Raw genomic sequence first — 12,170 nt, forward strand, 5'->3', positions numbered from 1 at the left:
CATTTGGTGCTTGTCAAAGAACCCCACGTGGTCAAAAGCAATCCGGATTCATAAATGGCATGTAAAACCCTAGAATTGCTGCATTTCATTTAAAACCACAGGTAATTTCAACTGTGTATTCCATGGCGTCATCTTCTCTTGGCTTTATCTGGTTCTGTCAGCATACATAATTTGGTGAAATAAGGGATTGTGGGTTATGCTCGAATGTACAAAACAAGGCCTCAAAGAGACATTATAGAGCTGCCTTTAGTAAATTTAGGGATGTGTTCGAGACTTGATATGCATTTATATAGGAGAAAAAGGTTGGTCATTAGTGAAAATGAAAAAGGGCAAAGCCTTTTTGTTTGAATTTAATGTCCACACCAATCCTTGTATGTTATTATGGCATTAGAGATCTTGAAGCACATCTTGAAGCACTTTTGCACATTTCAGCCATTTCTGTTTAAAGAATATCGCCAAAACTCATTATGCTGAGTCTCTAGTTCTTTTGGAATGCAATGTGACCCTTGTTCATCACCAAATATAATTATAGTTAGTGAGAGGCCAGAAATGTAGTGTCAAGTGTTTTGAAAGAGCTTCATCTTTTATCTTATTCTTCGTGTGGAGGGGTCTACGAATATTCAAGTTTCATTACACAAGCTGAATAGTCTTTGCTATTTGGTTTGCCTAGGTCTGACTTGCCAAGTGCAAGTAATGCTCTTTGTGGAGAGAGAAGCCAAGCCATTCGGCATTTTGTGGTTCATCTTGTCTGCGGGATTACACACTTATGGGAAGTTGTGTTAGCGTATTATAAAGTACAGGAAGTTGAGTGAAATTCCTCTCCTAATTCTCCTTTCTCACAACCTGTTTCCTGAGCTTTTTTTCATCCACATCTTGTGATTTTGACAGTTTGTGTCTGTGTTGGCTCTGAACTGCTGCGGCTCCTTCTGTTTGGACAAGTCGCATCTATGGGGCGGCTTTTTTTTTTTACCATGCAGAATTTTTTTAATTGCCTGTGGCAGATAGCATTATTGTAGTCTTTGAACAGGATTGCTCAAAGTGGCAGACACTACTGGCACGAGAAACAGAAATCTATAATCGACTAATAAGAAAAAATCAATAATGATCATTTTAATTAATGACCTTAAGGCACATATTGTAGTTCGCGAATTGTAGCCAATTAGTTTGCAAGGCATGTCCACATTGAATGGCTTGTAAGGATAACACAGGTTTTGAGATATGCACCATGAAACATGTGGTATATATGCGCTATTGTTCCACTTATATTTTTTTATCAAACCACTGTTTTATGCATTGAAGCATGAAAGTAACTCAAAACGTCCATGTATTTTTTTGCACACTTCAGGAATGAATATCTTGAAAGAGGTGTCTTCCTGAAAGTTCATTCCAAGTGCATATGCCTTGCAAATTCTCCGGCTACAATTTTTAAATTGCAATATGGGTCGTAAAGTGCTTGATTAAAAAGTCAGCGAGTGTTTAAATAGCTGATTGTGCATTTTGATTTCTCGTGCGAGCAATGTCTGTCTCTGAGTAACTCAATGACCAGAATTATTCAGTCAGCTACTGGTGATCTTTTTTTTTAAGCACACCTTATATAAAGGGTACTTTATTCTGAATTGCAGCACCTGTACTATATCTCATGGTGAATAGCCTCTAAATTGGTGTTTTGCTGAACTAATTGGTGCTTATTGACGGGTTCGGACAGCATACCATTGCATGAAGGTGGCAAGGGAAAAAAAAACACTGCTCGCATCTTTCTTTCTTTTTCTGTTGTTCTTATGTAACATTGTACTAGCCAAACCTGTTGAGTAGCACCCATTCATTCATGACTTTTCATTGACAGCATACTCCGTTTCGCACAAAGCAGCCAATGCTGCAGAGACTAGAGCAACCTTTCACTTTCTGCATTGACGACCAAGCAGTAGGACATGCTATAGGGCCTTAGGAATAGTAATTTAGTAGTCATATTGTGTGAAGCAAGCGTTGCAGTAGACATTGTAGATGTGAGCCTACTAATTGCAAAACAATGAGCAGAGTGACGCGTTTGTATGACAGCACTCATTGCATGGCTTTCGTGGCGCGCTGCCCAGAAATAATGATCTAAACATATTGCATCACGTACTGGAAGCTATGGGATTTGATGTAATGTTAACTCTGTACATCTAATATATAAGGAGCATATTCTGTAGAGAATGTTGCAGATCAAAGGCTAGTTGGCACAAAACGCAGGAAGTTATACATTTCTGTGACCACAATACTTTCACAATTTCACAAGGAGGAAAGTGGAGTGCCGCACGAGACATGCTCAACAGTAGCGGCCAGGCGTGCAGCGAACGCTATCGAAACAAAAGTGGTGGTGTGGGCTTAAGACCCACTGTGCCGCCTCCGCTAGAAAATGCCCTCCACGCACGTGACGCATTCCCGGGCTCACACTTCCTTTCCGATCAATGAGTGCCGCAACCAGTGGCAATGTTTCGTCTGCCGCTGCTGCTAAACGAGCTGCCTGAGCAGAGGCTCAGTGTCGTCGCCGAGAGGATCCTGTCATTCATAATCAAATTCCTTGTCACAATATACTGCGAATTCAAAGAAACTAAACAGCTGCACTCATAATTTGTATTAAGGACTGTCATAATCATCGGTGAACATGTTAAAGAAGCTTTGTGTTCCTTGTCCAGCCCTTCTCATCAATGTCTTTTTTTTTTTCTTTTCATGTTTTATACTTGGGCTTAAATCATGAACCAACTAGCCCTGCAGCACATATTAAAACAGAGTACTCTGCCGTGGCCTCTCTTGTAGCAGCTCTGTCGCTTTAGGACATTAAACACAATCAATAAATTAATCTGTCAATCGCTGTTCAAGTGATGAGCACCAGCATACACACAATAGTCTTTGGGGATCTCTTTAGCTGTCCGAAGTCCTGAAGCTTAGTTTGCCCACCTTACATGCCAAATGTCTTTTTCAATTCATTTTGTTCCCCCTGCTGCAGACTATGACACCCTCGTGCTTCCCCTGCTTGAACGGGGTCAGCCGTGCTACCTGTTTTACCGCCTGGACTCCACCTGCCCGAATGGGTACGACTGGCTTTTCATCAGCTGGTCACCCGAGGACTCGCCCGTAAGTTGCCACGAATGTGCTCTTGGCTTCATCCTGGCAATCACAAGCAGTGCCGCCAAACGTGGGAGCCCATTCTCTCCACATCTAGAATGCACACGCATCTGCCCTGACATTACCTGCTAAACCTAACCGTTTTGGCTTGAAGACAAGTTAGCCAAATGTGGAAGAGAATGGCATTGCCAACATCGCCAGAGATATACAGCCGAACTTTGCTGACCCCTCTGGCATGAAAAGAGTCGCATCTCACATTAGTTTTGTTCTATCCAATATTTGTCACAACCATATATTGTGGTAGCGGCATGAAAAAAAATTTTGCGATCGGGTCTAGCTGTGCAAAAACTCAATCTTGCATTATCCCTACAGTGGCTCAGCAGAGGGTCTCATGTTTATGTTGATGGCTCATCAACTGCTTGCTGGACCGATGTGTGCCAGTCAGGAATACTAAATTACTAATTTTCACCTTGGTCAGCCAAGGTGAAAATGGGCATGCATGTCTGGATTGCGCCGTATAAGCTGCTCTTGCTGTGTATTTGACATTTTTGCTACCAAGCTACACATGTTTATCTGCCGGGTGAACAGATATTCACTTCGCTATATCCAATATTACTTTGGACATTGCAGTTTCGGTTTCATGATGTGAGTAGAATACGTGGTTCCCAAAACAAAGCATGTCCAGTCAAATTTTATATCGGCTTGGCTACATATGAGAATTCGTTAGCTTCTTCTTTGTTAAAGGGAGGTGTGATCATGTTAGGGGGACATGAGAGGTGTGCATGTCCTTAAACATTGTCCTGTTGTAGAGGCTTACCTGCCCTGCCCTGCCTCATCGCCTCAATGGTTAAGCGAGCTTGACATGGTTAAAATAATACTAAAGTATATGTGCTTCTCACCATAGCTGTCCTTCAGCTTGCTGCCGGTATGCCTTGTGAGGGAGGGGCACAGAGAAACTATTTATGAAATGATTAAGGCACATACCCACTAGCAAAAAAAATGCACGTGGTGCGTCGTTGGTGTGCGTCTCGATTTCTGGCGCGCGTCCTGGTCGTGGCTGTGCATGGCTGTAAGTGTGCCTGAGCGCAGACGCAGCTGCGTACCCTGCTTTAGAGGTAATCTGTCGTGTGTGCAAAGAGTGGGCATGGCACTATGTAAGCTGTCTCCCGTGCATTTAGGTTACGTAATCTCGAATTTCAGTGACTCGTGGGACCAAGAGGCAGACTAAGCATTCCTCTCCACGCGGTCGGCGCTTTTCCTTATAGTGTGGTCCCAGTGTGGGTGATGGTATCAGCCAGGGGGCGGAGGGCACGTGAAAGCATGGCTGGCTGCACTGAATTTGTACTGCCGATGTGAAGATATTGTCGACGTACGGGGCATGAAACCGTATCATTTGTCGCCGATTCCAAATTTATCAAAATGAATTGTTTTCTCATTAAGATTTCCTTTTTTCGATCACCCGATAAGTTAGAGAATCTTGCAGTCCCCTTTCCGTGTAAAAAAAATCGATGGCCGACCGTACTTTTTGCATAAAAGGTTGAATTTCAGTGTAACAAAATTTCGATAAATCGATGGAAATTGCCAATTTTACAGACTTTGTTATATCGTGCTTTAACTGTAGGTACTTTTTATTGTTATTAAAAGTATTTATGGAAGTACATCTGTATTCATGAATAAACAATGCACGTTTACCAATGGAAAATATTTTTTGTCACTTTAGCTATGGTCACTCTAAAGAAATTGCAGTACAAATTTTTCGAATCAGGCCACTCTGAGGATCTTAAATTTGAAATAAAATATATCGACCCTCAAAGGAATAAAACAATAAAAAAAGAATAAGGGAGGGAAATTGCTGCTGACCTTACTATAAAGACTGGACCAGAGTTACGCTTGTCAACACATGCAAATTGGTGCAATAAAAATTGTGCACGTCAAAACATGGCACGAGCACGAAGATTTGTTGCAGGCAGATATCAGTGTTCATGCTGCCTGGTGTTTCCACGCCCCTGGCTGTGCAGCCACAGTATGGTACAATCAACTTTCTCTGAGGCAGATTTATGTCATACATACATGAAAATATGTTTTCTTTCCTTTCTTGTTCATATCAAACAGCTCTAAAAACAATTAACATTATAAATTTATAGGCATTTTGAAGTGCTGTCAATAACAAAGTGTGAAGTGATGTCTGCCAAAGCTCACTCCTAGGTGCCAAAGCATCTAGGAGGGAGCCAAGTGAATGAGTCATTCCTTGCGAGGTGTGGCAGGTCCAAGGCACATAGATGTGAGCTTGAGTGCATTGGCAAGCGTGCGTGTGGTCTGGCCTCAACTGCCTAGCTTTTGCTGCTGGCAGCCTGAACGGGGGCCAGCTGTAGGGCGGGTGGATGATAGCAGAGAGGATTGAGTGAAAAAGAGCTTCTTGCTTCTTTCCAAGGGTTGTCTTAATGAAACAGTGCTCAACGAAATATGTTGGATTTAACAACAGTTTTATGCCATTAAATTATGCCCATGGGCCTGCCAGGACCAGGAAACGATTTTCAATTACCTGGTTTTCTGAGTTAATGAAGTTTTACTGTAGAAACAAAGCTATGATGAATTTTATCATCCCCACAGACATAGTATGCATAAATCATGACACGTTATGCAGTATAGCTGGCTTTGTCACTCAAGGCGCCAGTCTTCAAATGCTAAACCACAGAGTTTAGTGAGGAGCCCTGTGTATTGGATCAAAGTGCTTATTTGTTCCTAATACAGTCTACGCTTGTTACAACGGACCCATTTACAACAGATTTTCGGATATAGCAGACCATATTTCAGCCTTAGTTTGTTCTACCTATTTTATTAATGTAGTGAAGTTCACTTTTAATGAACCATGCTGCATCGTACTATCAGCTACAGCGGACGAAATCAGTGGCAATTTTTTTCAAAATTGGCCGTATAAAACATACTTTTGCTCTGTCGACATGGGATGACAACTGACTTGCGAGGGTCAGCCAACGATTGTGGCTCCATATTGCGGGTGTGAGGGAGGAAGGTGGGGCGAAAACGCACAGTCTTCTTTCGCGCTCAAAGCACAGAAGAGGGGGGGGGGGGGGGAGTCGAGAGAGAGATTCTACTCCGGCGGCTAGTGCTTACGGTGTGGGCACCGTATCTTGAAAGCGATCTGCGATGTAGACAAAGTGCGCGCCCGTGAGGACGCTGTATCTTAAAAGCAACCTGTGATGTAGACAAAGTGCACCCAGTGTGGGTACCTTTGTATGCGCTGTGCTTTCAACATTTAGTTTGCATTGAAGCGAGCGACAGCACTGAAGTCAATTTGCTGGCTGCTGCTGCCGCACTTATCTTGCTTAATTTGCTATCGCAATCGATGCTTTGCCTGTGGGTGGAACTGCTACTTTTTTTGTTTGTTTCTTACTTTGGATGTTTGTCACTCACTCTTTAAAGTTATTAGACATCACAACGTTTCAGAAGTTAGGTGTTTCGGGTATTATGGACTTCGGATAAAATGGATGTTTTTCGTCAAACTATCAGGGTTCGTTCTAGCGTGGGTCGGCTGTATTCTATATTTGTAAACTGCACTTTGTGACATACAGTGTGATGACAGAAATTTGCTATTGTTGCATATACAGAAAACTTCCATTACTTCAACGCTAGTTAATTGGATTTTACAGCACAGTTCTTAATGACCTTTCCCGTGCAGCAGTGGCAGTGTAACTGAGTGTAAAAGCACAACAGCGAAAGATCAAAGAGCGAAAGCTGAGCAGCAGGTGAAAGATGCTAGCTGTAAATGGCGGAGGCAAATGAGAGTGGCCCCTGCATTGACATGCGCATGGGAAACCGGTTTCTTGCAGACCTGCCCAACCGCTCGATGCATACTCGTACTTGATCTCTGCCGCACCTCTAGTTTCGTGCTATCGTCTGCTTACGTCGGCTGTCACTCGCGCTTGTTTGGTTTGCTTGGTTTGGTCTCATTCGCGCTTGTTTCGATTGTCATGGTTTATCATTGTTCTGTAATCTGATTGTATGCACGAAGCAAATTGTGTAGTACTTTCTGGAAGCCAAGCGCCACCAGCGTTTACAGTTGAACCTTCGATGAGCCATGTATAAAAGCTGATGCGCTTGACCTACAAATCAGATTTTCCACAATTGCCAACTCTGGTACATGTCTCTCTCAAATTCCGTGCCTCAATACATCGCAAAATGAAAACACATATAGAGCTGCACTCACATTTTGCATTGGGAAGTGTCGTAATCATTGGATAACATTTTTGATTAATTTGATCCTGGTTGAAGGTCCCTTTCGTGGGTCTCTTTTGGGTCTTGCGGATCTTGGTACTGCTTAGGGGAGAGTGAGTGCATAGAACACACATCATCTCCCATTGAGAATGCTTATTTTCATCCCACCCTAACAAGATTTTCACGCAATAGCCATAGCTCACAATGTCAGATTATGGTAGTAATCCAATTTTAATGTCCACTCTTTTTATCAAGAAAATTGAGCCGAAAATTGCCTGCATGGCGCAAGTAGGTGTTGTCTTGAAATGGGATGGTCAACTGGATAATGATGGACATGTTCGTGAAAGAGACTGCTTTAATTGTACTTACAGGGTTGCCAGGTGCATATAGATTTGGTTAGATAAAGCGGGTATGCAACAGCATTCATGCTACATAGTTGCCATCTGACTTTGGATACTTTGCTTGATAATAGAAATAGAGATACTACAATTGCACACGATTGTTGTGTCTTGATATGTAACGATTGACTGGGCAATGATGGACACAATTGGAACAGACCCTTTAAGGATAAACCTTTAAGGATAAAGAGCCAGAAAAAAAAAAATGTTTATTTTCTATCTAAATCTGCAAGACGCATAAAAAATAAGCATAATCAACAAAATAGTTGTCAAATGACTTTGGATATTTGGCTAAACAATAAAGGCATTACAATTGTCTGCCATTATTGTGTCATGAGATTTAGTGATTGACTGAATAATGATGGACACGATTGTGACACTGCTTTAATCCGCCATTGTTGTGCTTACAGGGTCGCCAACTACGTACGTAGATTCGATTAGAGCGGGTATTAAACAATATTCACGCTACATAGTTGGCCAACTGGCTTTACATACTTCGCTAGATGTAGCAATAGTTACACTGCCGCAGATACGAAACCAAAACTGCCTTTGTGGTTTTTGTACGCTTTGCCGCATAACACAATTGTACTACGGCAAAGCCGACTTTAAGATGTGCAGCAAAGCTGACTTCAAAAAACCAGCTGCTATTGTGCCACGCAGACTAGACATTGTTCATTTTTCTTGTAATAAGATCGGTGCACATAAGATCTCTACTTTATTTAGTAGCTTTAATTTTATTTCTACGTTAGTTTCCTGCTTTGTATTCACTGAAAGTGGGTGTGCATTTGATTCAGGCGTGTTTTAGACTTCGTCAAGTACTGCCAAATGAATCAGCAGTGTGAGTTGACATTTTTTCTGCATCCTGTTTCATTCGACCTGTTGGATCATTCGATAAATTTCGTTGGTCCCGTCAGAATCTAATGAATGGAGGTCGATCATACTAGGATGTGAATAATTTTATATTAATTATGAAAATAATTGTTCATTATTCGAGTACAATTTAAAAATCTATTTGATTCGGTTCACTTCTTGCACTCTTCTATGCATATTTGATGTTGCCTTAAAATTTACTACTCGCTCACCCTTAGCTTTGCTGTCAACTTTTTTTTTATAGTGCAAATAGCATGATGGAAAATAGAGTGCTGATAAGTGTTAACTGAAACATCCATGCCATTTACCACAGATTTCGAAGACTTCTCCTTTCAAACTTCTGCTAAGCATAGAATTTTTGATGAAAGGATACTTACTACTTCATTACTGCTTACCTTCTAACCTGCATTTGGGATATGTGCCCTAAGTGAATAATTATAAAGTTAATCAGTAAAAAGTGAATATTTACAGAGCTATTCAGTAACCTAAGTTAGCTAACATTTCTTCATAATTTGTCTTGATAGTAGTTTCTTCAAATAACCCTGCTTCGCTGACAGAAGTGCGACATCTGCGACAGCAAATTTTTAGTAAGTTTGTTTTTATTGAAATAGAGAACTCAGTATCAATGCATTTAAGAACAAAATTGGAACAGCCTACCCTTGAACCATGCCACTAGCAGCATGTATTACCGAGACCACTAATCTGATCTTTCCATTGCATTTACAACCCTGCAGGTGCGTCAGAAGATGTTGTACGCATCGACCAAGGCGACCTTGAAGAAAGAGTTTGGCGGAGGCAACATCACGCAGGAGCTGTTTGGCACGTCGCGTGACGAGATGCGCCTGCACGGGGTGCGACGAGTGCTGGTGTCGGAGCACGACATGTCGCCTGCTCCGTTGACGCAGGCCGAGCAGGAGCTGCGTCACATTCGCCGTAGTGAGGCCACGGAAACTGCTGGCGTGGACTCGCGGCACCAGACTCTTCGCGGCCTGCAGTTCCCCATTTCAGACGACGCAGTGGCAGCCCTCTTCGACCTCAAGGGTGGCGCTGTCTCCTACGTTCAATTGGTGAGAGTTTGCCCTCTTTGTTTGCCATTGACTGTAGTAGTAGTAGTAGTAGTAGTAGTAGTAGTAGTTATAATAATAATAATAATAATAATAATAATAATAATAGCCTGCCACAGCATCTTAGTGGCTTAGCAGCATGTCAATCTAAGTACATGGGCATTCCTTCGTGTACTTAGATTGAGGTGCACATTAAAGATCCCCAGGTGGTCAAAATGAATCCAGAGTTTCCCTCATGCACTGTGGCGGACGTCATAGTGAGATAGTGGTATAGGCATGACATAGAACAGTGGAATTGAATTAATTTTCAATGTGATAAGAATAGTAATGTTTTAGCTTAACATATTTTCTAAGGGTGCGATCTAATATAATCCAGACTTCATTCCCTCATGCTACGCACAAATGCCAACAGCACACCATATATTTGACTGATAAAACACATGCTATATTCATACTTATCCATACAAACAGAACATATCAAATACATTATATGCTCAACATAGCACACACAGGATTTCTCAATTCTAAGTTGCTTTCAATGTGTGATAATATGCGTTATCCTAGACAGACCAAGTAATTGCTACCACACAAGAAACAATACCAAAAAGTACAGACTAAGCAAAGGTTTAAAAACAAGTCCTTTGCTGCCTTTTTTGTATGCATGTTTTCACAGCTGTAAGCTGTTTCACCTCCCTCAGGGTGTAGATTCAAGAGTTCTAGAATTGTATGCTGCATTACTAGTGTATGTGTGGGTGTACCTGCCATTTCTCCCAAATTTTTTGTAACATCGACAAATTTGGACTCCCTGTGGGATATTCTAAATACTGAATCAAATTTAAAGAAAAATGATTTCTCTTCTTGAGAGAGCTAGCTTTAAGGTGATGAAAAATAGAAATTGTGGTGGAGCCTGAGCTGCCCTTTTGTGGTATCGCAAGTCACTGTATACTGCAAGAATAGCCTTATAATATTTTTAATAATCTGTTCTGATGGTGAATCTGAATGTACTCAGATCGAGCAAGTTTATTCAGACAAGTTTCTCAAGCCGACGAAATAAGCAGTACATAACAGAATCATAGAAAAGGTCACTGCGATATAAAAACAGTGTTGCTCGTCGGCCTAGACTGTTCATGGCTTGTTGCTGCTGGTGTGCTATGTGTAAAGGTAAATAACCCATTCTGTGTATACAGTCAAATCCTCGGATAATAAAATCCTGAGACAACGAAATTGTCACCGCAATGAAATATTTCCGTACGCCCACCGAGTGCTTATGGGATTAAATGCATTTTTGTATCTCTTGACAACAGCGCGTCATTAAACTGCAATCTCGCATCAACGAAATCTACTGCCGAAACATTAGAGCCGTTATTATGCACTCATGTAATGCTTACTCATATAATGCTAACAGAGTACAAGAAGTGCTCAAATGCCATTTCTGCCCACTCAAGCAGTAGTGGCTTGTAGTACTGCTACCGGTTGTGCATACAATTGTTTAGTTTTTTTTGTCGGGTAGAACGTAACTGCGCCGCCTCATTCTGCAGTGTAGTTGATGCTGCAACGCTAATGATTTTCAGCCTTTCCAAGGACTCCCAAGAAGTAATGCACCTTTGCTTCCGGCTATGGCGTGATCACGGCGATGCCTATGTGGATAAGCATCACAAATCTGCCGAGGCACAGCTGCCGCTGGCTACAGCTGGGAACACAGACCGAGCTATCAAGGCTTTGTAGGCGTGCCTCTGTGACCTCTTGCCACCAATCCTGCTGCCATAAGCATCCATTTGGCAGTACTTGTGGTGTGATGCATAATATTTTTGAATGTGTACTGCACACTTTTATCGCGTGATAGCCCACACACAGTTCTAGCTGGGCCGGCCCAGGTGTGTGTCGCTTATTGAAACACAAGCAGCAGCCAGTCCCTGCAGTGGTGCAGCAACATATATGCTGTGCCAACGTAGCACACACGCAGCTGTGGAAGGCTACAGGTGTCGAGATTCCTCAATGTATGGGTGCTGGCATGGAGTGAGGCTGTCGTCTGCCGCCAAACACACACGCCCACAACGAGCGTCCCGAAAAAAGGATGGCTTGCCCTTCAGCAGGTGCTGCACCACGCAGAACGCTCACAGGGTGGGTGTCACCACAGGGTGGCAGGTGCTGTGGTTCGTAGAAACAATGCTGGTTGTCATGCAGTAAACTGTTCACCAGCAACTTCCTGTGCGTGCTTTAGATAATGCTTACTGTGACACTGCCTTTCTTATTTCAGTCTTTATTGGTGGTGGCACACATAAACAGTTCCAAATTTGTAGTTGCCGGTATACACATGCTATCTTTTATTTTGTATTTATGTAATTTTCCTGCATGGTATTTGCGATTGAGGCTCTGTTCGCACACTGTTCGTCTAGATCAACAGGACCGGTCAAAATCATAATGGGACGCAGACAGAGCGAATGGCAACAATAGCAGAGCGCATTTCATGTGAATTTGCAGATTTCAGAATTTTTCCAGA

The 12,170-nt window shown here is 42.2% G+C and overlaps 1 protein-coding gene across 1 annotated transcript in view; it reads left to right on the top strand.

Moving 5' to 3' along the window:
• The window catches only part of twf (twinfilin actin binding protein), a 40,944-nt gene that overhangs the window by 1,533 nt on the left and 27,241 nt on the right, over nucleotides 1-12,170 (top strand). The window contains exons 4-5 of the mRNA XM_070541205.1: nucleotides 2,987-3,114; nucleotides 9,341-9,673. Of these exons, the coding sequence (XP_070397306.1) occupies nucleotides 2,987-3,114; nucleotides 9,341-9,673 (461 nt within the window). The remainder of the gene's footprint in view (nucleotides 1-2,986; nucleotides 3,115-9,340; nucleotides 9,674-12,170) is intronic.

The sequence above is a fragment of the Dermacentor albipictus genome, chromosome 6 (genome assembly GCF_038994185.2).
Source record: "Dermacentor albipictus isolate Rhodes 1998 colony chromosome 6, USDA_Dalb.pri_finalv2, whole genome shotgun sequence".
Classification (NCBI taxonomy): Eukaryota; Metazoa; Arthropoda; class Arachnida; order Ixodida; family Ixodidae; genus Dermacentor; species Dermacentor albipictus.